This window comes from Mytilus galloprovincialis, chromosome 10 (assembly GCF_965363235.1).
Source record: "Mytilus galloprovincialis chromosome 10, xbMytGall1.hap1.1, whole genome shotgun sequence".
Lineage (NCBI taxonomy): Eukaryota > Metazoa > Mollusca > Bivalvia > Mytilida > Mytilidae > Mytilus > Mytilus galloprovincialis.
In genome coordinates this window covers 63,262,536-63,288,305 of record NC_134847.1, presented here as the reverse complement: position 1 = coordinate 63,288,305, position 25,770 = coordinate 63,262,536, and the positions used below count along the sequence as shown (strand labels likewise).

At 30.2% G+C, this 25,770-nt stretch overlaps 1 protein-coding gene across 1 annotated transcript in view; it reads right to left on the bottom strand.

The window, feature by feature from the left end:
- Positions 1 to 1,805: 1,805 nt before the first annotated feature.
- Positions 1,806 to 25,770, bottom strand: part of LOC143048076 (uncharacterized) — a 112,723-nt gene continuing 88,758 nt past the window's right edge. Inside the window, exons 84-105 of the mRNA XM_076221517.1 lie at positions 25,219 to 25,374; positions 24,543 to 24,755; positions 23,842 to 23,987; positions 23,378 to 23,563; positions 22,673 to 22,784; positions 22,268 to 22,441; positions 21,680 to 21,924; positions 21,269 to 21,328; positions 17,671 to 17,893; positions 17,193 to 17,381; positions 16,396 to 16,593; positions 15,493 to 15,609; positions 15,058 to 15,169; positions 14,450 to 14,583; positions 13,779 to 13,829; positions 9,080 to 9,197; positions 8,691 to 8,854; positions 8,260 to 8,274; positions 5,535 to 5,687; positions 4,154 to 4,381; positions 3,628 to 3,792; positions 1,806 to 2,886 (exon numbers count right to left, since the gene is read on the bottom strand). Of these exons, the coding sequence (XP_076077632.1) occupies positions 2,560 to 2,886; positions 3,628 to 3,792; positions 4,154 to 4,381; positions 5,535 to 5,687; positions 8,260 to 8,274; positions 8,691 to 8,854; positions 9,080 to 9,197; positions 13,779 to 13,829; positions 14,450 to 14,583; positions 15,058 to 15,169; positions 15,493 to 15,609; positions 16,396 to 16,593; positions 17,193 to 17,381; positions 17,671 to 17,893; positions 21,269 to 21,328; positions 21,680 to 21,924; positions 22,268 to 22,441; positions 22,673 to 22,784; positions 23,378 to 23,563; positions 23,842 to 23,987; positions 24,543 to 24,755; positions 25,219 to 25,374 (3,486 nt within the window). The 3' untranslated portion in view covers positions 1,806 to 2,559. The remainder of the gene's footprint in view (positions 2,887 to 3,627; positions 3,793 to 4,153; positions 4,382 to 5,534; positions 5,688 to 8,259; positions 8,275 to 8,690; positions 8,855 to 9,079; positions 9,198 to 13,778; positions 13,830 to 14,449; positions 14,584 to 15,057; positions 15,170 to 15,492; positions 15,610 to 16,395; positions 16,594 to 17,192; positions 17,382 to 17,670; positions 17,894 to 21,268; positions 21,329 to 21,679; positions 21,925 to 22,267; positions 22,442 to 22,672; positions 22,785 to 23,377; positions 23,564 to 23,841; positions 23,988 to 24,542; positions 24,756 to 25,218; positions 25,375 to 25,770) is intronic.

Sequence of the window (25,770 nt, the reverse complement as noted above, 5' to 3'; positions counted from 1 at the left end):
TACTAAAACATAGCTAATCTTAAAGGTAAAAGTATTGATAATTTCATTACTTTACATGTAGGTACGTGTCGAAACTCCATATTTGTGCCTTGGTGTAACTTTACAAACTAACTTAAATGAATTACTCATTTTAAAAACGATCACTATTCGTTTACATTCACTCTGAAATATTGAAATATTCGCAATGAAGTTACATGTATTAAACTACAGAGTTTCTAATGATCACTTTATAATTGGTTTCATAATTCAATATGAACAATATATATTTGAATTAAGAAATATTTTCAAAATTAATAATTGATAGTCATATTTATTATGAAAATAAAAAAATATATAGTCAATTATAATTTAATTTCATTTTTATTTATATTTTTACCTGAGTTTACCTGTAAAATGAATGCGCGCAAATGTAATCAAAAGTTGCGCGCAAACGTAAAACATTTTAATTCCCAAATGCGCGCAAACATAGTGCGCCCTGGTGTATGGAATGATGGTAATGTGTACATTTCCGACTGGCAGGTGTCATGAGACCTTGGCCTCATTTCCATGGTTCAGTGGTTAGAGATGTTTTTCTGATACTGTATGCAAAGTCAACTATATTTGGTGTTTGGAAATATTTTTGGATATTATGACAGTCTGGCAGGTTTTATTTTACTTCTGCCTCATTTTTAGTGTTTATTGCTAGATGTTAAAATGATTTATTTATCAATAGTATTTGGCTTTGAACTAGCTTTTGTAACTGGCACATACAAATCTTATCAATATCTTTAATTGTTTTTACATAGGCGGTAATGGTAACGTTTTTTCCTGTAGCTCAGTCCATATCGTAAACTTGGATATGTATGATAGCTCGTTTCGAAGCTGTGAAATTTTCACATATGTGGTTAAATTTTCGGGGTACGAAGTGAGATTACTTTTTCCGTAAATTAGCAAACCCCGAACATCCTTTTGTGATGCGGCTCCTTGTGGTAAAATATCCCCTTTTTAACACAATAAGTTCTTTGAAAATTTAATACTTTGAACACATTCAATAGCTCCATAGTTTTTACACATTTATTCTATGTTCCTCTACTTTCCTAATCACCACAAATAATTAAGTTCAGTCATTTGTTAAAAATAGAAACATGTCCAATATCACTACACAGAGATTTTTTCTTTACACGTGACTTTTGAGTTCCTCATTTCGAGGCGCATTAGGGGTGTTGTCCCAACTGAGTACTCTCTTTTTTTTTTGTGTTTGGTGTCTTGTTTTTCGTTAGTTTTTTTTTTTGTCTGGGTCTGGTACCAATCTTTTGAATGAGCCAATTGCATTAAATTTTTCAGTTTGTTCTTATGTTGTGCTGTTACACACACACACAGGGAAAGGGTTGAGCACTCCCAGACAAATTTAACCAGCCACATAATGTATGTGCCTGTCCAAAGTCAGGAAGGAGCATGTAGTACAGTAGTTGTCGTTGATTCATATCGGTCATAATAATTTTTTCGTAAATTGTTTTGTTAAAAATTAGGTTATTTGAAACATTTCATTATCATGTCAGGGCCTTTTATAGATTACTATACAGAATGGGTTTTTCCTCACTGTTGAAAGCCATACAGTGGCCTATAATTGCTGACTATAACTTCATTTTAACTCTGGTGGTAATCATATCACATCTCCTCATATTTTTAAATTTCATACAAATGCTAACATCATCTTCACAGGATTAAAATTCATTTGTCTCATATTCTCCAACATTAGTAGCAAGTGAGACAAAAATGGCTACTTTAAACTGGAAAAATTATCTTTGATAGAAATATAAGTCATATTAAAACAAAAACAATTTATTAAATAAATCATTAAACATGTAAATATCTCAGCAGCAGTTCCTTGACACTTAAAACTGGACGGTAACTGACATAGAACAACTTCAACATTGTCATAAAAATATGTATATAAACCAACAAATAGCAATCAATAAATAGAACTGAATATTTCACATTTTTATCAATAAATAGAATTAAATATTTGACAGTTTTATCAATACTGAGGAAAAAAATAAAACCAATCTATCACATTACCACCTGACGATGGACGGAATGTTCAGTAAGGCTAATACATATAAAATATAAAATGGTATAAAAATAATTAAGAGTCCGGTTCACCTAAATAAATGGTTAATTTACCCCTGTTGGTATGTTGGAGAAATAAACTAGCAATGCATCCATTTTCTTTTCTATTTAAGTCAATGGTGCTGGGTTTATATAGTTATTAAATATTGCATATTTTTTCAACTGCATGGTAGCTTTCAGCATACTGAAGCTGAATAACTAGATAATTTTATCAACACATAAAATATCATCAGTTAACATTGCTTGTGAATAAAAATAAATTCATTCTGTGTGTAAATTAATGTGACATTTTAAAATTATAATTACTACAAGATAGTTTGATTCAAATTTCATCTACTGGTACCTAAAATCCCTAATGCTCAACAACAAAAAGGTGTAGTTAAAAAAATCATTAATTTAAACAGTTCAATAAGTAATACAAATGTCTGCAATCTCATTGGTGGAAAATAATTAATAATTTCTGATTGTAGCCGACAGTCCACGAAGTGCCCATCTGTAGGAAGAAATTCCTTCTTTCTTGACCTCCATTTCAAATATTGGTTCTCTAGCAGAAATTCTGGAGGCATACACAGGGCAGGAGTAGATCTCTGCTGCCTTGGAGGGGTCTTGTTGATTGGCTTTGTCTGTGATTTGACAGCATGTGAGGTGCACCACAGGGAGTGCCACACATGCTTGTTTGGGTGGTGAATCCATAAGTTCTAATACTGTTTTGTCCCAGGCACAGCCCCACAGATGTATACCATAGACATACATGCCCTCTACTGGAGGCTCACGTATCTATAAATATACAAATATTAAAGATTTTTCTTTTTTGTTTGTTTTCACCTGTTTATACAAATTTTACATATTTCATCAGAATATAAAATTGGTGAAATCTAAAGTATATACTAAGGATTTTGATCATTGTATAAGTCTGCATGAAGACCTGCAGTTGTTTACTTATGTGTCCTTTGGTCTTGAATGGGGTTATATAGTTGTCTTATTGGCAATCATACTTTTTATATATTTTTTTTTATTTCTACTTAACATCAGCATATTTCAAATAAAACAGTGTTCTCCAAAAACTATCGGTCCTGACCACTTAAAACCAAGTAGGTCTTTGAGTGTAGGACTGGTCCTGATGTCTAACTAAAATTTGCTGGTGGTTTTATTTATTCTTTTTTTTTGGCTGTCTGGCTAATTATGCTGTATATGCAACTATATTGTACGCCCTTTAGGAAATAATTTATTAGAAATTCTATTGTCAATACAGAAAAACCAAATTTTCATTGGAACCACCAGATTTGTAGTCTTGGTGGTCAATATGTCCACCAGTCTGAACAAGATTTAATAACTCTGATAAAAAAAAGTTTTATTTGATAAACTTTGCAACTATTCTGAAGCTAATTTGTATTTCTAATTTTCTTAATATTATATTAACAAAGAACATGGTCCTTTCTTGTTTGTTGAATCAACTTTTAGATAAAATAAAACTATTTTCCAAAGTTAAGAATTTGTATTTTGGATAATAATACATACATGTCCAACATCTCTGGGGGTGATATCAGAGTTGACAACAATCTGGTCAAAGTATCCAGATCTATCACCACAATGGTTTCTGATGTAATCCTGCTTCAGTATAGCTATCAGGGCCTGGGGTCTGAAGAACTGGCCTAGAGTCCATACTGGAACCTTTGATCTGGGCTAAAAATAAACAAAAAAGTAACTGAGTTTTAGAAGAAATGTTCAAGACTCCATAAAGATCTTGGTTGAAAAATCTAAAATAGTCTATTCTGTAACTGGATCTTAGTTGTAAAAAAATAATAAATAGGTTTTAAGTCTGCAAATCTGAATTAGCATTCATACTGGAACATTTACCTTTAAAGGTAAAACCATTTTTAATAGTGAAACCGATACAAAAAAATCCTTGTCTTGTATATATTCAAAATAAAAAATAAAATAACATTGCTACTTAAATGAAAACAAAAAGTTTTCATAAAATGTTACAATTTCCCTTCAAAGGTTGAAAGAAAGATGGGGGAACTCATACTTAAACATTACATACCAGTCCTATTAATTTCTCCAGAGCCATACTCCTGGCTAACAGTCCATCTCTATCCCTGTCTCCACTGAGCCAGGCAGCTACAGACATGGTAAGAGGTGGTGCAGCACTTCCTGCCATTTGACACCAGGTCTTGGGTATTCTCATGTGATAAAGGTCGTCAGCAGCTGATACTATATGTTCTGACAGATTGTCACCAAAACTCTCAGTCTCACATGCATTCTTAATAGCCTGTAATCAGACAGTAGAGTAATATTTTATTAATAAATTGAATATATTATTATACTTCAGTGTGTTTTTTCTATATCAAAAGTAATGAAATAGTTGTGCTATTTCATTCCACAGAACCATTTGCCATTCAATAGTTTCAAAGACTATTGCCCCGGTGAATAGTTTCATAATCATCTTTCCCGTACTTTTTCATGCTTATTTTTCATTGGACGACAATGATGTCATTGACTACTCTGCTTGGTTACGTATGCTTTGCAACGTCAAACTCCCGCTAATATTGTAAACGGTGGGATCTGTTTGTGTTGATTGTAATTTCACTTATAAGAAGCAATCATAAAAAAGAAGAAAAAATCTTCATGGGGATTTTTTTAAAGATCTAAAATGTAGTTCCTTATCCTTAATATGGGTTCGCTCTCCGTATATTAAAAGTGAATTTGCGTTTGGTGTATTTTAGCTAGAATTTGTTATAAGCACAGAAAGTTTAACACAAGCAAGTATTTCTAGTCTTGATTGAAATTAATGAAATATTTATTAATACAAAACGAATTATAAAAAAGTATAGTTCATCATGTGCATATAAAGTTATGTGATATTTTTGTTTACTTGCAAATGATATATATACACTTTTAGAAAATTAGTTATTTGGTATATATATAAAATACTTAATGGCTGTGTTGTTCAGTATAATAAAACACCTAATGACTGGGTGTGCGGGTAATAGCAAGTTTGTTGTCCCTTCGCATACCAACTATTGCTCTCGGCTTTGCCTCGAGCAATAGTTGGTACCTCAGGGACAACAAACTTGCTATTACCCTCACACCCAGTCAATAGGTGTATACTATTGTATAATTACTGTGTCAGAGAATTTTCATAGCTGCAGTGTTTAATATTTTAGTTAGTACTGATGTTCTATGTTTCTTTTCATTTTGCCTGTGTTTTTGAAATCAACTCTTGTTTGGAGAGTTGAGCCCAGAAATCACCACATGAGAATCATATTTCTAAATTAAACACTACTCTTCATTTATAATTTGGATTAGAGAGTGAATATCACTAACCCTTCCATATTTACATTTTTCTTGTCATACATTAGATTAAAATGATGATCTGTATAATTTTGTTAAACTTTTTGTGACCATAAATAAAAATAGCTTACAGTGAGAGTATTCCTTATTTCCAGTCCAAGTGCTGACATGATTTCTATCTCCTTCATGATAAATGTATTTATGTTAGGAAATTCTGGTACTTTGGTTGGTTCACCAAGACGTACTGTCTCACTTGCTTTCTTAATCCTCTCAGTAACAAAATCCTGGAAATAATGAAAATATTACCCTTATTCAATTGTCCATCTTTTACCATTCTTATGATGCTTATTGAAATATAACTTGCCATTGTTTGTTAGTAATTAATATATTGATCTTATGCTACAGATTCATTCTAATTTGTTGGCTACCAATTTTCGTGAATTCAACCGGAAAAAGTCAACAAATCTAAATTTTCTATCAGTTTTTTTGACAGAATTTTGAAAAATCAGGAAATCAAATATTCATGATACATGTACTACAATATTTCTACAATCCACAAAAATTGGTACCGACAAAAATAAATGAATCTATACTCTTTTCCTTTAAATCACAAGCCATGCATAATAGATGTGTTAAAGATTTAAACTAAACTGCAAGTCAAAGATACTCATGCATATATATAATACTATGCATTCATTATTGTAGTGGGGTACTAATTTTGGAGGATTTCATGAGGTATAGGTAGATCATGAATTTAAGTGTTCCAATTATAGTATAAAGATTTGTAAAAATGTGTACCACAAAAACAAATTTGTTCCTCAATTCACAAAAAATATGGTTCCTTTAAATTTTAACGATTCCACTGTACATTCCATAAAAATAAGCTATAAATAGTGGTCAATTTATTTCATCTTTTACAGACAGGAGAGACTTCAATTGTTGTTCAATTTAGATTTTCATATTTTTGGTGACTTGAAATAACATGTAATTTGGATCAGTAATAATGACTGATGTTTGATACTTGACAATTCTTGAAATATAAAGTTATTTAGTTTACTTGCAATATGAAGCTATGTGCAAATAGATGACCTAGACATGCAAGTTAAATTTTAAACCCTGAAACCAAATTTTATGAAAGAAAAACCTTTAAAACATCCTAATTATTAGGTCTGACAATTGTGTTATATGTAAAGTAGAAAGATCTAACATTGAAACAACAACAGATTACATTACACAATAATAAATAGATAAAGGGTATTTGACGACTGTGGACATCTGCTAAAATCATCTCAGTTTCAGCCATATTACTATTGACATCTCTTTTTATGAACAACAAAATACACAATATATGGTGCATGATACTGTACAATTGCAGAAATAAGTTTGACTGCAATTCATTGATGAATTTTGTTATGGTTGAGCCAATAATCATCCCCAGAATACAACATACAACATTCCACAGTAATGACAATAACATCAACATCTTCGTTACTAGTAAATAAAGAAGAAAAAAGATGATTTCAAGGGGACAATCAAAAATTGAAGAAAGACAAAGATCACTATGGTAAAAAGAACAATATACGACCAAATATTTTTCAATTTTTGCAGTCGTATAAAAATAGTGAACAGACAAAATAAATCAACAAACCACTACTGTACACAGAAAACTAAAGATTGAGCAATACTAACCCCACCAATAAAGGGAGAAAACCAAAAGGGCATCCAAAGGGTTGGAAGTTCCTGCTTCAATAGGGGCACCTGTTATTCATGGCACACAACAAGTGGTGTGATAATTCACTTTGTAATGAAACCTGTAAGGAGGACTACATAGTGGCTACAACTAGTTAAAGGAATACATCAACAGTCATTTGTCACACATATTCAATAATGGCCAATCATATCATGATGGGAAATTGAACCCCAAAGGTTAAAAATTAATGCTGAACTGTGGCACCTGTTGTGCTGTGCATGGCAAGTAGGTATTTTGCAAAGATGATGGTGAAAAGTATCACGATGGTTTCTGTAGAACTAGTTATGGGAAACCATAAAATGAGCGCAATAACTACATGTCCCAGATGTTTACAAAGTAGTACTCCTAATATTAAGAAAGTCCTCTTGACAGATAACATAAATCTCTAAAGAGCAAAAACATGGAAGTATTTTTACAAAGAAAGTCTCAAGATATGAGATACCCATTGTGTTTACTTTCCTGATCAAAATTATAAATAATTTCTTGATTTTTTTTTTTTTTGTCTGTCACATGTATGAAATGCTAGAAAATTATTTAATAGGCATTCAATCTCCATGTGATTCTTAAGCAAATACTGATTTTTAAAAATAAATATTTCATAATGTAAAGTATAGTCCAATTGAGTTCAATAATCTTTAAAAATAAATGATTTAAAAGTCAAGAATACACATGCAGCAGTTAATTTTACAATCCATCTTTTCTTCTAATACAAAAACTCTATAAAACTCATAGTTTTATTATCAATGATATGTCTTGACTGTTGGCAAAATTTTAATTTACCAATCCATCCTTTACAATGTAATTATATCTTTAGATCAGAACAGACATTTATAATACAACTACATTGAAAATTACATGATAAAACAAATGACTGAGATGAATTTTTTTGATCATTGACTTCTTTACCTATAATTGTTTATCAATTCCATCATAAAACTTTAAGAACAACTTTTAAATTACTTGAAAAAATTGATCTCAGAGTTCAATTACTATGTAGACAAAAATAAACAATAATTCAAAAATCTTTTAATTATGAATTTTTAAAGATTTGTAGAACTCAAATGAACTAAACATAGAACCACGCCCACTATGAGTTGCACTCTTACCTTCGGTTGTATTTTCTGTGTGTCAAAAATAGAATTGTATTGTCATTTTCTTCTAATTTCACCTTTTCTTCTTTAAAGACTTATAGCTCTTATTTTTATGATATATATGTTTCAATTAAATTTTTCAATTTGAAATTAACTTTTATTTATCTATTTTCATAAAATGTGAGATATTAAAATTTTGCATTAATTAGACAAAGACTTTCAAAAAGGTTCCTAGTTGCACATGTATGTTTTAATTAATATGTTCATAGTATAATCACAGCATGGCAAAATGTTGACTACAAGAAACATAAAAAATACCCTATATTATTATTTATTAGAATTCAAATGTAACAAAACATACTATGTTGTCTGCTCTTTGGTCAAGAATTTTTAAATAAATCTTCAGTGATTAAAATTATATAATGACAGAAAAGTTCATATTTTACCTTTGTAAGAATCTTTGGTACTTTCTGTAGTAAACTGGTACATATTTCCCATAATTCCACATCCTTCCTGAGTTTGAGAAGTGAGAAGCTTGCTGTGGAGAAGACACCCATGTTGACAACACAGGGATTGTTACTATACTTACTAATACCTGCTAAGGCTGGACCTAAAATATAAAATAAAGAGTAAATCAATTAAATATATTCTTGTCAACTTGCCTCTCTTAAAACAATTTTCAAAGACTTTAGATGTACTGTTTTAATTCCTATTAATCTGAATCATTTTTGTAAAAGTTTCATATTCTACTATCTTAAACAGAACTAATCTGCAACTTTAAAGAATAAAGACATTAAAAGTGGAAAAAGAGAATGAATGTTTTACTACGACTAACCATCAAAGGGTGTAGGAGGTCTAGGGAACATCTTGTGTTGTAAACTTTTGTTGGATGGCATGGCATCAAATACTTTGTTCAGTCTTGTGAATACATACTGGTCATCTCCCAGTAATGTCTGTAAAACAAATCAAATATTACATTCCAACTATCATTTCTAAGGTGTATGTTTTTTTTCTTGAAAATCAAATATTTTTCATCTTTAAATTTCCAATACATAACTGTATAAATAACTTTAAAGAAATCATATGAACTTTCTTTAAATTTACACAAAGGTATTTTTTTAAGTTAAATTACTTTTCCCCTTCATTTTCACAAATATATTGCAAGTTGGGGAATGTCATAGAACGTAAAGATGCTTATTTTGTTTAAGTTTCCAAAATCATCGTCAGAAGTATTAAAGTTCACATTATATTTATAATTCATATGCTGGTTTATGCCACTGCAATCAAATAACAATTTTCATAACTAAAATTTAGTGAATTGTAACCTTTTTATTCATTAAATGAAACATAAAACAATTAATAATATTACAAATGTGATGAGACATATATTAAAGATAAATATGTTAAGATTATTATTATGACTTTACAATACTTGTCAATATAATAGCTGTAAAAAAAGCATTGTAAATTACAATTGTTCATCACCATTGTGTTAACTCTGTGGTTAGGTGCAAGGGGAGACAACCAGAAAACAGTCAAGATAATCATTATACCTCCTATAACTTTATAATTTATGATCATTTGTCCTTTTCATAGACAATTAAAGCATTTGCCAAAATCATGCTAAATGTTGTTTCGTCTTATATTCAATTTTGAGGACATGCAATTAGAGCTTAATATATTCCTGATCAATTTTGCCAGGATCTAATGTTTAAAAAAGATAAATTATGAAATGTTACAATGAAAAAGCTTTGTCATTTTTCAACAATTCTTTTGAAAAGCAAAAGTAATAGCAAAAAATGTATGTATATTTTTCTATCTTCTTTATAAACAGTATTCAACAAAATAAAAATACTTGCATAAAAATAAAATAAATATATATTGTGAGCTTTTGTCACCATGTTTGTAAAATGAAGAAAAAAAAATCTTTAAAAAACTAACATGAGAGTTACATTTATTCAAGTAATCTATTAGCACTCTGACACTAGGACAACAATTATCTTGACTACTATATTAAGGATTTTTCACACAACACACAATGTGTAATAAAGTGTCATACCGGGCATCCTTCTTCCTGGTGAACATAGTGAAAAGATAAAAAAGTGATATTATTTTAGAAGAATGTTAAACTGCATTGGTAATAGGATCTTAATTTTAATAGTCTGTTATTTTTATTTTATAGTGGATGATCATTTACTAACTGACTGATATAATCATATTTTCAAATATCACTTCATAACTAACTGAATGAATGAATAATCACATCCAAATGTGACACTGAGAATTGAATAACGGTGAATTGTCACTCTATAACTGACTGAAGGATTTAATAATAGAAAGCAAATATTCCCACTTACTAGACCAAAGGCTTGAACTATAACAAGTAAATATCATTCCTAAATCAACCGAAAGATTGAATAATGATGACCAAATGCGATTTAAAAATCAACTGAAGGATTGAATAATGATGACCAAATGTTACTTTTAAATGAAAGATTGAATAATGATGACCAAATGTTACTCCTAAATGAAGGATTGAATAATGATGATCAAATGTTGCTAATAAATTGAGGATTGAATAAGATGACCAAATGTTACTCCTAAATGAAGGATTGAATAATGATGACCAGTGTTACTCCTAAATGAAGGATTGAATAATGATGACAAAATGTTACTCCTAAATGAAGGATTGAATAATGATGACCAAATGTTACTCCTAAATGAAGGATTGAATAATGATGACCAAATGTTACTCCTAAATGAAGGATTGAATAATGATGACCAAATGTTACTCCTCAATCAACTGATAGATTAATTAATGATGACCATATGCTAATCCCAAATCAACTGAAAGATTGAATAATGATGACCAAATGTTGCTCCTAAATTAAGGATTGAATAAGATGACCAAATGTTACTCCTAAATGAAGGATTGAATAAGATGACCAAATGTTACTCCTAAATGAAGGATTGAATAAAGATGACCAGTGTAACTCCTAAATGAAGGATTGAATAATTATGATCAAATGTTGCTCCTAAATGAAGGATTAAATAAGATGACCAAATGTTACTCCTAAATGAAGGATTAAATAATGATGGCCAGTGTTACTCCTAAATGAAGGATTGAATAATGATGACAAAATGTTACTCCTAAATGAAGGATTGAATAATGATGACCAAACGTTACTCCTAAATGAAGGATTGAATAATGATGACCAAATGTTACTCCTAAATGAAGGATTGAATAATGATGACCAAATGTTACTCCAAAATGAAGGATTGAATGTTATGACCAAATGTTACTCCTCAACCAACTGATTGATTGATTAATGATGATCATATGCTAATCCCAAATCAACTGAAAGATTGAATAATGATGACCAAATGTTGCTCCTAAATTAAGGATTGAATAAGATGACCAAATGTTACTCCTAAATGAAAGATTGAATAATGATGACCAGTGTTACTCCTAAATGAAGGATTGAATAATGATGATCAAATGTTGCTCCTAAATTAAGGATTGAATAAAATGACCAAATGTTACTCCTAAATGAAGGATTGAATAATGATGACCAAATATTACTCCTAAATGAAGGATTGAATAAGATGACCAAATGTTACTCCTAAATTAAGGATTGAATAAGATGACCAAATGTTACTCCTAAATGAAGGATTGAATGATGACCAGTGTTACTCTTAAATGAAGGATTGAATAATGATGATCAAATGTTACTCCTAAATGAAGGATTGAATAATGATGACCAGTGTTACTCCTAAATGAAGGATTGAATAATGATGACCAAATGTTACTCCTAAATGAAGGATTGAATAATGATGACCAAATGTTACTCCTAAATGAAGGATTGAATAATGATGACCAGTGTTACTCCTAAATGAAGGATTGAATAATGACGATCAAATGTTGCTCCTAAATTAAGGATTGAATAAGATGACCAAATGTTACTCCTAAATGAAGGATTGAATAATGATGACCAGTGTTACTCCTAAATGAAGGATTGAATAATGACCAAATGTTACTCCTAAATGAAGAATTGAATAATGATGACCAAATGTTACTCCTAAATGAAGGATTGAATAATGATGACCAGTGTTACTCCTAAATGAAGGATTGAATAATGATGACCAAATGTTACTCCTAAATGAAGGATTGAATAATGATGACCAAATGTTACTCCTAAATGAAGGATTGAATAATGATGACAAAATGTTACTCCTAAATGAAGGATTGAATAATGATGACCAGTGTTACTCCTAAATGAAGGATTGAATAATGATGACCAAATGTTACTCCTAAATGAAGGATTGAATAATAATGACCAAATGTTGCTCCTAAATTGACTGAAGGATTGAATAATGATGACCAAATATTACTCATAATTGGACGATTAAATAGTGATATCATTTACAGATTTTTTTTAAGGTAAACATAAGATGTAACACAGATGATATATGAGTTAGATGGGATATATCTATTGTAGAGATTAGGGTAAGATTTTTTGGAAAACAAATTTCTAAAAAACATTTTGATAAATTATTTAAGGTAAAAAAAATCATTGTATAAAGAAATCAGAACAGAAATAAAAGTTTTCAGGTCAGTTCTTGTTACTGTTAAATCCTCTTACAAAAATAGACCAAGCTAAATAAAATTTTAAAGATTATGTATTAACAAATTATCAGATTTTTAGCATGTTCAAATTTTGTAAAAAAAAAACATAAGCCACTATACGTTGACCAAAAAGCAAAGCAAAGGTTCATTTTTCTGCCACTTTATTGACAAACCCTAATAAGCTAATCTTCAAATTTTTTTGAGGTCACACTTATCTATCTAAGGTCTAAGATTGTGACATACTTGACATTGTATGCCAAAGTAGGTTGAGTCTATTGATAAGACAATAAATATACAGTAATACTAGAATGACCTGAAAACTTTTTATATTTAGTCAACATAAAAGTAAACTAAAATACTGATAAACTAATACTAACTAAAATGCACAAGTTTTAGTAAACCTTCGGGTTTTGCTTTTTTTTTTATATTACTGACAGAATTTCTATTGTTTTATACTATTTATGAACAGAACAACTCTCAGATTAAAAATAAAATGTTAATTTAGTATTAAAAATAAAGAGTATTTGGCCAAAGGCCCACAGCTAAGAATTATAAGAAATTTTTGAACACTATACTATGTATTTTTTAAATTTTTGTAGCTACCTGAAATTCTTTTGCCTTATTAGGTATCTGGCAAAAAAAGTTAAAGTTAAAGTCACATGGTCAAAACTGTTCATTAATCTGGATTCTATTCAATCAACCTACAAGACTATAACTCTTTTTTTTTTTTATTATTATTATTATTAAGAACCAAAATGTTTTGGACTACAACTTAAACTGAGATTTTTTTCTTCAATTTTTATTCCTAAATTATTTTATTTTTTAAAGGACTATTTGGTGTACATTTTAAAAGTAGTAAGCAATGGTTTACTAAAAACATAAAATGAATGAAGCAACTAATAATGACCATTATATCATGAACTACATGATCCCTCATATGGTGGATATGAACTACAAACTGAAATAAAAATCATTATATTTCATAGTATAGCAGGATGACAAATATATAAGCTAATTCTTCCTTTCAGATTATAAGTCGCCTTTGTCAAAAGATTTATCCAAACACTTATTGAAAATACAACAATAAATATCTCTTTGTTTTTGGAAATATTTTTTTTTAATTTGGATCTCTGCACTTTTGTTTTGTTTTTTGCTGGTTGTTTATAGACATCCACTTATACCAATAACTTTGTTCAGCTTTAGATATTTTTTTTAAGAAAACACATAAAAACTGCTGTTTTGGGATAAAATGAGCTTAGTAATCACTAGAGAGCTACAAGCTGTTGTTTTGAAATTCAAGGGTGAGGGCAAATTCTTATTAAGTGATATATGTAAATTTAATAAACTGGACAGTTAGTTTCTTTCAAAATTTTGATAGTTACTGGGAATATGCAAAATTACCATGCTCAAGCAAATACAACCAAGTGATGGGTAAAACAGCCAGTTACATGCATTCCATGTGAATGTATCAATTACATTGTGCAAATGTGTATCCCAAGTTGAATTATGTGTGTTTTCATGCAGGGAAAACATGTATTTTTTTCTAAAATCATTTAGATAAATGTTACATTGCCTTACCTCTACGCTAGGATGAATATGACAGCCTTCAGGGACATCAAGTGTGTGGGGACTTATATTATACTCCAGTGCTTGTATTAATGTGTTCAACCTGACATTAGGGTTGAAAAATGCTGCAGGGTGCTTGTATTTTACTGCAATATAGAATAATATTCACAATTACAGTACAAAAATATCTCTTAAAATAGAATACTGTAAGAAAACTAACTTCAGTACACCTAAATGGAAAAACTATAAATTCATAACTTTTGTAAAGGAGTACATTTTGACCCAGGTTTCTTATGTGGATTTGTTGTTATATATCAATTGTCAACCTAGGTGAATAGACTAATTTCATTATGTTTTCCTTTTATGGCATGTGAGTATTTTGGACAAGCAACAAAAGTTTGTGTGCATTAAAACACAATCACAGTTTATGTCTGTACCAAGTCAGTCTATCTGGACCCTATGTTGTTGATTTTTGATTGTTTTTGTTTCTTATTTACCTGCCTTGTTCATAGCAGGTTTATTCTCAGACATTTAACTTGTACATCATTGTTTAAGGCAGTCATTAAACTTTACAATTTAAATAACATATATTTTTTGTTTCATCTAATAATTAAACTTACATCTCCTTTCTTCAAAATCTTTCTTGACAGCATTAGGTGATAACCAATAGTCTACTAAGGCACTGACAGCTTGTTGGTCATAGGAGTCGGTGATGTGACTTCCATATATTATCTGCAAACAAATTCAATTTCTTGCTTATTTACAATATCTTGTTATGCCAACAAAGCTGAATGAGACATTTTTGTGGAGGTTTTTAATTTTCGTGGATATATTCTTTCCATGAAATAAACGAAATTCAATCCTCCAGGAAAATTTCTGCTTTTACAGTACATCTGCTCAATAACAAACATTTGATAGCAACAAAGTCTGGAAGACTTTTTTCATTCCTCATATATAATTCACGTCAAGAATATTGTGTTCATGATGCCTAAATTATCCAGAAAAGTTGACTGATTCCTTAAACTGTTGATATCAACAAAGACTTAGAAACTTACTTCACTCATCATATATCTTAGGCCTGTCCATGATGTTGGTCTAGACATCTGTGAACCATCCGGAGCAATACAACTTAATGGATCCTTAAACTCAGATACCAGGATAGATATGGACTCCTGAAATTATATAAATATTCAAAATATACTCTTTTTATGAGTTAAGACAGCGCAATAAATTTAAAATCTGCCCCATGTTTTTCAACTAGAAAGTAGAAGATTATGGATGGTTCTTCAAATGAGAAGGTGTATAGGTTACAATCTCATTGAAGGGTAACTGCTCCTAGATGAAAGTTTGTGAAAAAACATTTTTGAGTTTAAATGACCATTAGGAATCTGTTTATCGATCACTATTATACTAGACAATGTAAATGACATAGGCTTATAACATCATACGTTCTCTTTCTAGTTTCTACTAGACAATGAAAATCTTAGATCACTCAAGTAGAGTGATATGGAAAATTATCACAAAAAAGAACAACAGAAAATCTACAAATATAGCATTATTGTTACTACTGTGTATCCATTATTTTTTGGTTGGATGGATTTTCAAGGTTTTTTTCACAGGTACAGATAAACCAGGAATTTAAATCTTCAAGGAATGACAAATTTTGTATCAGGTTGTATGCCAACTTTGGCAAAACCACGAAATTAAATATCCACGAAAATTGATACGCACGTAAATAAATGAATCCACAGTATTGCTAATTAATTAACATCAGGTTAAAGCTTGCAAAACATTAAGCTGGAGATTCCAAAAAAAATATAAAGGGGGACAACTCAGATCAAAGTAATATAACTATTCCCATCTATGATGTAAAATAAAATATTCAAGAATTTGTTGACATGTCAAATTACAGTATGAAGACTAACTTAAGAGATAATATGCTACTCAAGATACATTACCATTAATTCTGTGTATCCTATTTTTGAGAAATCTTTTGGCCCATTCCATCCAGACATACCAAACCTGGCTCGGAGTTGTATGGCAGCATGGACATAACACAAGTTGTGTAACATTGGTGCCCATTCCTGTCGTGAAGACTGCTTCAATATGTCAGAGTCAAAACAGTTAAATGATCGTATCAAACTGTCCTTCATTACCTAAAGCAGAGAAAAAATATACAATATCAATATTTAAAAAAATATCAATTTAAATGTAAACAAAAAACAAGTTGTCTGCAATACCTTGTATTCTCGATTCTTTAAAAAAATAATTATGAGACTGAATGTTAACCTATCATACATCATGTGGAGTCATTATTTTACTAAATAAATAGGTGATGGTGATGACCTTTAACATAACATCTGAGGTATGCAATATGTCATTCTCAATGACTCTAAGGTGCTCAGATTTCTCATTACTGAATAAAAATAAGTCAAGGGGAACTTTTCTGTGTGAACTTCCTTCTGTCTCCACCATCATATTGAGAGGTAAATATCACTCTCATATGACATTCAAAAGCTCGTGTCTGGATTTCATAGTTTACATAAAGCTATGGTGAAGCTGACCTTATTTCATTAGGAAATTTATTTTCATTAAAGATGTGTGACAATAATCACTATCTACCCAGACACCCAAAAAAATTATGAATGTAAATATTTTTTTTTAATTTCATAATTAGTAGAAGCATAGATTTATCTGATGACAAAATATCAATCCTCTGTAACTATAGTTTAAGTCTTGTTTAAATTATACCTACCCTGGGTGAATCGATAACACATTTGACAGAATTCTGTAACATTCTGGTGGGTATATAGTCTGGTTTAATCCTACAAGTTATCCATACTCTAAAGTTATGGTCAGGTTTAGGATTCTCAGTCATTACAGTCTCTAAACTCTTCAGTACATTAGGTGCATTGTGAGCATTGTTCAATAATACCCAAGATCCCTACAAAATACAATAAATAAAATATAATGCAGTTGTATGTACCATTCAAATGAAACGGTTCTAACTAGGCAAAAAGCAGAATTACATGATCGATTTTTTTTAAATCTAGATTAAAAACTCTCAAACATAACAAAACTTAATTTAATGTTTAAATTTTATTCAATATCTAAATATATTAGTACTTAGGTTTTGGAAACTAATTGCAAATCAAAATAAAATTGTTTTGATTTCCTAATTTTTATTTATTTCCCCTGATCAATGCCTTTACATAAATAATTTCTATACATACCTCCGTCATTCCTTTCAGTATGATACGCTTCACTGCTTTTTCTGTAGCTGCTGTGTTCTCTGTCAGTGTTTTTATCACAGGTTTGTTCTGTTTCTTGTTGGCATAGTCTATAAACACTTTGTATGCCATTTCTGTTTCAAACTGGTACAACAATAAAACAGGTGTGCTAGGTGAGCTCTGTCTGTGCATTGTTGTGAAGTCTATTCCTACATCGCCATAATACCTAGTAATAATAATACATCAATTATTTCATCAATCATCGCATTCAAAATATTCATGTTTTACATATGTTTAAGTACAAAGTGAAGACAGAGACACACATACATAAATGTTAAATAAAAAAACTATTAAAGATAATCATAAGGTATTTAGCACAAAATTAAAATTCATAGCGTAATAAATGTTTCGATTTTTTTTTTATCTCAGTTAACATATATTATGTATAGGAAAGTTAGAAATCAGGTAGGAAACATAACATTTCAGTGAAAGTTACCAAGACACAACATAATAAGTGTTTTCAACTGGTTATATCTTTACACATTGACTAGCAATGTCACACACTAAAACAATCAAATTTAATTATCAAAAAATCTTAAAATTCAGTTAAAACAAATCTTTAATTAGTAGGAGTTAGAAATTAACTGTTAAAACAGCAAAATGACAAATTGTTAACATAATATTCCAAGTCATTGGTATGTGTAAAACTATACTGCTTCTGTCCATAGTTTTTAAATTTTTTACATGTTTAGAAAAAATGGTCAATATTGTTTATAAATCAATTATATGTTCTAAACATTCTTTTAAAAAAAGCAGGACAACAATCATAATAATATTGATTGTAGACATGACCAATACAAGTGGACAATGTCCATTACATGTCTAACATGGGTCAACTCTAACGATTATAACTCCTCATCAGATACTGTTGACTTTGGAGAGGATTTGTGCACTCTACCTTTGTAGTGTTGCTATAAATCATTGCTACAAGCTTCTACCACACAATACAACAAAGCATTGACTTTATAAATACCATGTTATGTTCCATAGCCTTGGGCTTATAAAAAGTTCTTAAGACAAAGAAATGCATCTCTATCAGCCTTTTAAACTTGATGTATGCATGATGCAGATTAAACACAAATAGGAATAAATGGGCGTAATTACCAGATCCAAGTTACAGATCTTAATAAACAGCTGCGCCATGAGCGCATGATACGCCGACGTCTTGTGTGGAAGTTTTATGCAATAATCATAAATAGTTTCTGAGGAAGTTTTAAGCAATAATCATAAATTGTTTTTGAGATACGGCGCGACATGTAAAAAAAAACCTCCCCTTTTTTACAAAATACTCAATAACTCAAAAATAAAATTTTGAGTCATCACCAAAAAGTATACAGATCTTTAGATTAATATAACAAAGAAGTGTGTAAAGTTTTAAGCAATAATCATAAATTGTTTTTGAGATACGGCACGACATGTAAAAAAACCCTCCCCCTTTTTTACAAAATACTCAATAACTCAAAAATGAAATTTTGAATCATCACCAAAAGGTATACAGATCTTTAGATTAATATAACAAAGAAGTGTGTAAAGTGTTCAGCAATAATCATAAATCGTTTTTGAGATACGGCGCGACATGTAAAAAAAACCTCCCCCTTTTTTACAAAATACTCAAAAACTCAAAAATGAAATTTAAAATCATCACCAAAAAGTATACAGATATTAAGATTGATATAACTAAGAAGTGAATAAAGTTTTAAGCAATTATCAAGAAAAGTTTTTGAGATACGGTGCGATATGTGAAAAAAAACACACCCCTGTTTTAGTTACAAAGTGTTGTAACTCAAAAAGTTTAAATCTTATTTTCACCAAAAAGTATACACATCATTTGATTATCATAAGAAACAACTATATTAAGTTTCATGAAATTTGGATAAGTCCTTCTCAAGTTACGGTGCAACATGTTTAATCCGGACAGACGGACAGACGGACGGACAGACGGACGGACGGACACCGGACATTTGTATACCATAATACGTCCCGTCAAAATTTTGACGGGCGTATAAAAAGTTAGAATTAGAAATATAAACTGTACATAACTCACAACATTTCAAAACACAAAAAGACCAATTCTTTGTCGAAAATAAGAGAAAATTATCAGACATAATAATTAAAGTAAGTATCAAATTCCTGTACACACAGTTTTAACAGGATTATTGGCCCTAACTCTCCTATTAATAAAGGGGCACCCAAAGTTCCTTCAGCTGAAATGTATGGGATATAGCAGTATGTAAAAACATAACACCAATCAAATATTATTAACCAATTAAATCAAAGTGACTTCATGATCTTCTTCACAACCAACCACCTGTCAACATAAATTACTTGATTGATAATTAAGGTTTAGTGATCAAATATTTTGCCCACTCTTGTTGCCTGAGTATATATCTTTGCCTATGGCTATATTAATATTGACCCAATCCATAAAAGCAGCACACATAATTTTGTACACGCCCACTATGGAGTTATGTGTAATTATCACACAGCTACAGTGCAATGAATGCTTATGACATGCTGTCACACACTGCATGCTGCTTACCAACGTTCAGTCGCATCTACATCCTGATGTCTATTGAAAACATAAAAGTCTACTTTAGCATTGAAGACTTATTAAACAAAATAGTAACTTTTTTACTTTGTGTATCTAAGAACATAATAGCATGCAAGGGTATCGGAGAAAAACATTTACACAATATTCTATTACTTTCTTTTTAAAATAAAGTAATAAGTTATAAGAGGGTATCATTTTGAGAAAACCAGGAATACAAGAAATTTAAGCAGAGTAAAGTAGAGCAAAAATAAGGTTGACTTTTTAATTTGAGGGCAGAAAGCGTTTCAAAATTTCCATGAGGAAACGTGTTACAAAATTGCCTGTGTTCATTTATTTATCATTTCTATTTGTTTGTGATTGCAGAATTGTATTTCTTTGTAAGCAGATTTACTTTGAACTTTGAACCACACAAATAATCATTCAAAATCCACATATCCAGAAAAATTAAGCCAGCATATAGACAATTACTTCTACATATTCCTCTGGCAGTTTAAGCCAATATTTTCTAAATATTTTGAGTGTTTCATTTTGCCAGTCTAATTATAACAACTGAAATATCCATTCTACTCTAAAATACATGTATCAATATCTTAAAATTTACTATATAACTATAAAATTGACTAGCACTAATAATTAACGTTGAAGGTTAAACAATTGTAATATACACTATGCTAATATATCATATTACATAAAAATAGATATATTTCATAATAAAGTTCATGATGCATATGTTTTTTCAAGAAAAAAACCTGCCTGCTAAAGAAATACTTTATGTAAGTTGGAAATGACTTCTAAATAGAATTCTAATGTGTGTTGGTTTTAAGTTAATTTCCCAAAGTTTTTAAATTTACCAAGATAGTAATATTTCCATATGAACAATAGAAGGAATGAAAGTGTTTGACCCCTTTAAAAGTTCCATAATATAAAGCTAACTACTGTACATAATATAGCACTAAGCTGTCTAGATCCATTGTTTAATTAAGACATTACGTGAAAAGATAATGGGTGAATTTATTTAGTGTTGGTCTCCTATTTCTCAGATACGCACTCCTAAAAAGACAATAAGGTTCATTGTAAAATTCCTCAGAAAACCAGGAAAAATATTTTTTATTATAAGCATGACTTTCCTGAAACTTTTTTTATATTAGAAACACTTTTACATCAATTTTTCTATATTATATAGTTACAATCAATTAAGATATTAAAAGTGAATAACTGTGAACATTATAATGTATTGAGTGCACAAAAGTGAATATCAAATGAAATTATAAAAGTCAACATAACAAAGCACAGTGTCTAGCTGCAATCTGGTTACATTCTGAGAAAAGAACATAAATAACATTTTGGGTAAAAAATAAATTTTTTTTTAACTAAGTTACTGAGGGTAGTAATTCTACTCACTTCTTTCCTAGTACTCTATTAATGAACAGTGTGGATGCCTGCATGAGTCGATCACTACGGGCAGCCCTCATCACACACAACCATTGCAAGTTCTTACAATGTTCATCAAATTTATCTGGCAATGGCTGAGTTTCTCCTGCCACAGTGATTTGGGGATCAGCAAAATTACGCCATGGTGATTCACGACCGTCCTTTGGCATTTTATCAAACATGTCTTGGAACCATTCAAAATGTGTAGCCAATACCTAAAAAATGTCACAAATTTGTTTTTGCAGCAAATAATGTAGACACAGATTACCCTAGATATTTCAGCAACCAATAACCATAACAGAGTACTTTTGTTATGTTTAGAAATCTGAATTAATCATAGGTCTATGTGCTTAAACTGAACTATAGTTTCTTCTAGACATTGTGTATCACTTAAATTCATTTCAAGTCATCAAACAAATTTTATTTTATTAAGTAACAGTAAACAAAATCTGTCTGAGAAAGTTGTAAATGTATCATGTCATAAGCAAGCTTGTAATATAAAATGTTATATTACTTCAAAAAAAAATATTTAAAATCAGATTTGAAAATAACACAAACCTGTAGATTATGGAACTGTTCTTCGTGCATCCAAGCAAATGTATTTTTCTGTTGTAGAATTTTACTATCAGTAGGCTGTGTATATCCTAAAGCTGACATAACAACAGATCCATAGTTAGGAGAGATAAGGAATTCTCTTTCTCCTACTCCAACATTGCCTAAGGAATCTTCAACCTGTAAATAAAGCAATCAATTATAACCTAATGTATATATAGAAAGGGGAGATAATAAAATCTCTTAACTCTCAAATTTACTTTTCCATAATCATTTTGACCTCAGTATCCTTATATTTCACTGACTAGAATAAAGCAGGCTACACATTTTATATTATACTCAAAACTCAAGACTGATTCAAAAAGAGCATCCAGATAGACCTCTTTTAAAACTCTATACATGTTAACTTACCTCAATAGCTAAGAGAAGTGAAAAGAGATGTCTGTCCCTCTCCATTAGTCCTCTGGCTACAAAGTTATGTGTGGTGTATGTGATTTTATCAATCATAGCCTGATCTTGAGACCTATAAAATAATTCAACTACCGTTTAATATAATAGGAATTTAATACAAATCTTTTAGATATTGATTCTTTTGTTCAAAAATATCTGGAGTAATCAATTCACATACAGCACTAGCATTTCAAGATATTTTCTTCATTTTGTTTCTTTTTCTCCCTCATTTTTATTGACTTAGAAAATTAACATCTTATGTTAACCACTTCAGGGTATAAGTATGTAAGAAAATCTAATGGTTCCAATGGTCTATTAAGATAAATGTTAGGCAATGATAGGAATTGCCTCAATAATATTTGAACAGGCAGATTTGCCCTAATTTCTAACTGTGAGAAACACTATTACTTATTGACTGAACAATTGATAACTTTTTTATTGTGTGATGGTATAACCAAACTGTTATTATGGGTCTTGAAAACTGACTTACATTTCTGAATATTTCCCTGGGCAAATGATTAAGTTTTGCTTGTAACTTTGTCATAACATATTTAGTTCAAATGACCAAATTTCCTTGTGGCATAACGGTGTAATCAAATAATTTTAAAAATAACTAGATAAATGACTGGCATATAAGAAAACAGTGTAAAGAACTGGCTAACTTACGGTTCTGACTGTGTAATAGCATAATCAAACAATGTAAGGAACTGGGTGAATGATATTTGATACAATGCATTGACTTCTCTCATGTACTGAGCTACATCAAAGCACACAGCAGCTCTGACGGCTACGTTCCTGTTGGTATCAGTGTTCTTTGTAAGTTCACTTTGTCTCTCTTCTACTCTACTTTGACTACAAAAATCAAACAATCAATCTTAATATAAGCTTATCATTTTACATTTGAAACAATTTTTTAAGCTTTATGTATAAGTTCTTGCGATTGTTATGAAGGTTGGTTTATAATAGCACAGTGAACTTAGGCTGTTTGATATGTTTGAAATTGACAGGAATTTGATATAAATCTTAATCTACTAATTAAACTTCCTTAGATTTTCGGTAAAGGAGGACAGAAATTTAACACAAATAAATTTATTACTGGTATTTTAATGATGGTAATTTTCTCTTCTTACCTGTCAACAGCTTCATCATACATCTTCTTTAGATCTGTCATTTTCTTTGTAGCAGGTAAATCATTCATCAACCTGACATCACTAGACAAGTTCTCTCTCAGACGAAACTCTAATCTCTCCATCTCTATCATATTCTCTTTTTTCTCCTAAAAAATGTTATTTTATGAAATTAGTAGAGAGGCTAGAAAGCAAACAGTTTTCCATCCGTACATCTTTATTATAATTTGGTTTTCTTTTCTTGAATATAAACTGCAAAGGTTTTGAAAATGGTAGTTTTATAATGTGTCTAAGAGACAATAACCAAACCAAAGAACAGAAATCAGTTCAATTATCTCTTTTTCTGGTATAGAAATTGTTCAAAGAAGAGAAAAGTTTGTCTTTTAATTGTTATGTTATAAGCATTACTTATTAGACTCAATTCATCAAAATGCATCTCTTAAATAATTACTAAGATGTATTTTTTTCTTTAATGTAAATTGGCATTTTAGTTGTCAATGACAATTTTACAATCAGAAGTTTTCCAAGAGCAAAATTCATGTCACACTCTAAGTAATAGGTTCTTATATGTGGATTGTGACAGTCAACTAAAACAATTTGATAGCAAAAACTAACAAAATCTCTTCTCAATTTCAGGAAAATCTTATTTATGTGTTGCAGGTCAAGATCCATATTTTATCTTTCTTTTCTGAGTTTCAACTTACCACTCTAAGAGCTTGTCTCTCCTCTTCACTCCTTGATTTCTCCTTCTTGGCTTTAAACCTTTCCATTAGTTCAACCTCTAGACAATGTCTGCTCTGTTGGAAGTACAGTACTGTACAATAGGCAGCCAGTGTCTGTGGTACATTGTGTGGTTCTACTGTAGTGTGGAGGAATAGTCTGAACTTAGGATCACACTCTACCTCATGGTCCTCAACCTGTGGAAACATAGAAAACATTTGAAACCAATTTTCAAGACCAGTCAAATGTATAAAGTTACATAATATGTATTTAAAAGCCGCCATTATATATTTATATGCTCTTGCATAGTATTGTTATAAAAAGTGTACTAATATTTCAAAGTATCGGAAAACAGAAAGTATGTGTCAATCAGATCATCACTTTCGAGCTGTTAACCAAATATTCAGCCATTCTGTATAATAGTATTGGAGGAATGGATAAGAATTTTTTTTAAGTTTAAGCTGTTTAACAGATATGAATTGAGTTACTCTACTATATAAATTTCTGAGAAAAAAAAATTGTCACAGAAATGTTTGTTGAACAGACGAGCAGACACAGCGATTGCAATATAGCCAATATAGTGCATGAATAATAATGATTGATCACAAACTGCTTAAAAATAGTTATATTCTTGAATGATCTTTTTTTATAAAAACTTACTGTAATTTTAAATCTAGTTTTCCCATGGATAAACTGTGAACAATTCTGTAATGCATCAATAAACCTCTTGTCATTGGCTAGTTCTGCAAGGTCGCAGTCTGTTATAAATAATGGACTACCATCTGCTAAACAATTCTCAAACTGAGATCTTATTTCCTAAAAGAGAAAAGTATTGTACATCTTAATTTGTATGTTAAACATTTGTAATGAAAAGAGTAGTAGCTACATCACATTATACAAAACTAGTGTCAATATTTTATACAAATTACAACTCCTGCATATAGTATTTTATAAATCAATGCTAGGAATATTTGATTTATATTTTGATGAAATTTCTTATATACAATGTAATTACAATCATTAGCTGCATTTTTGCACCTGTCCTAAGTTAGGAGTTTCTGGCCTATGTTAGTCTTGTATTATTTTAATTTTAGTTTCTTGTGTACAATTTGGAAATTAGTATGGGGTTCATTATCACTTAACTAGTATATATATTTGTTTAGGGGCCTCCGGGTGTGGGAGTTTCTCGCTGCATTGAAGACCTGTTGGTGA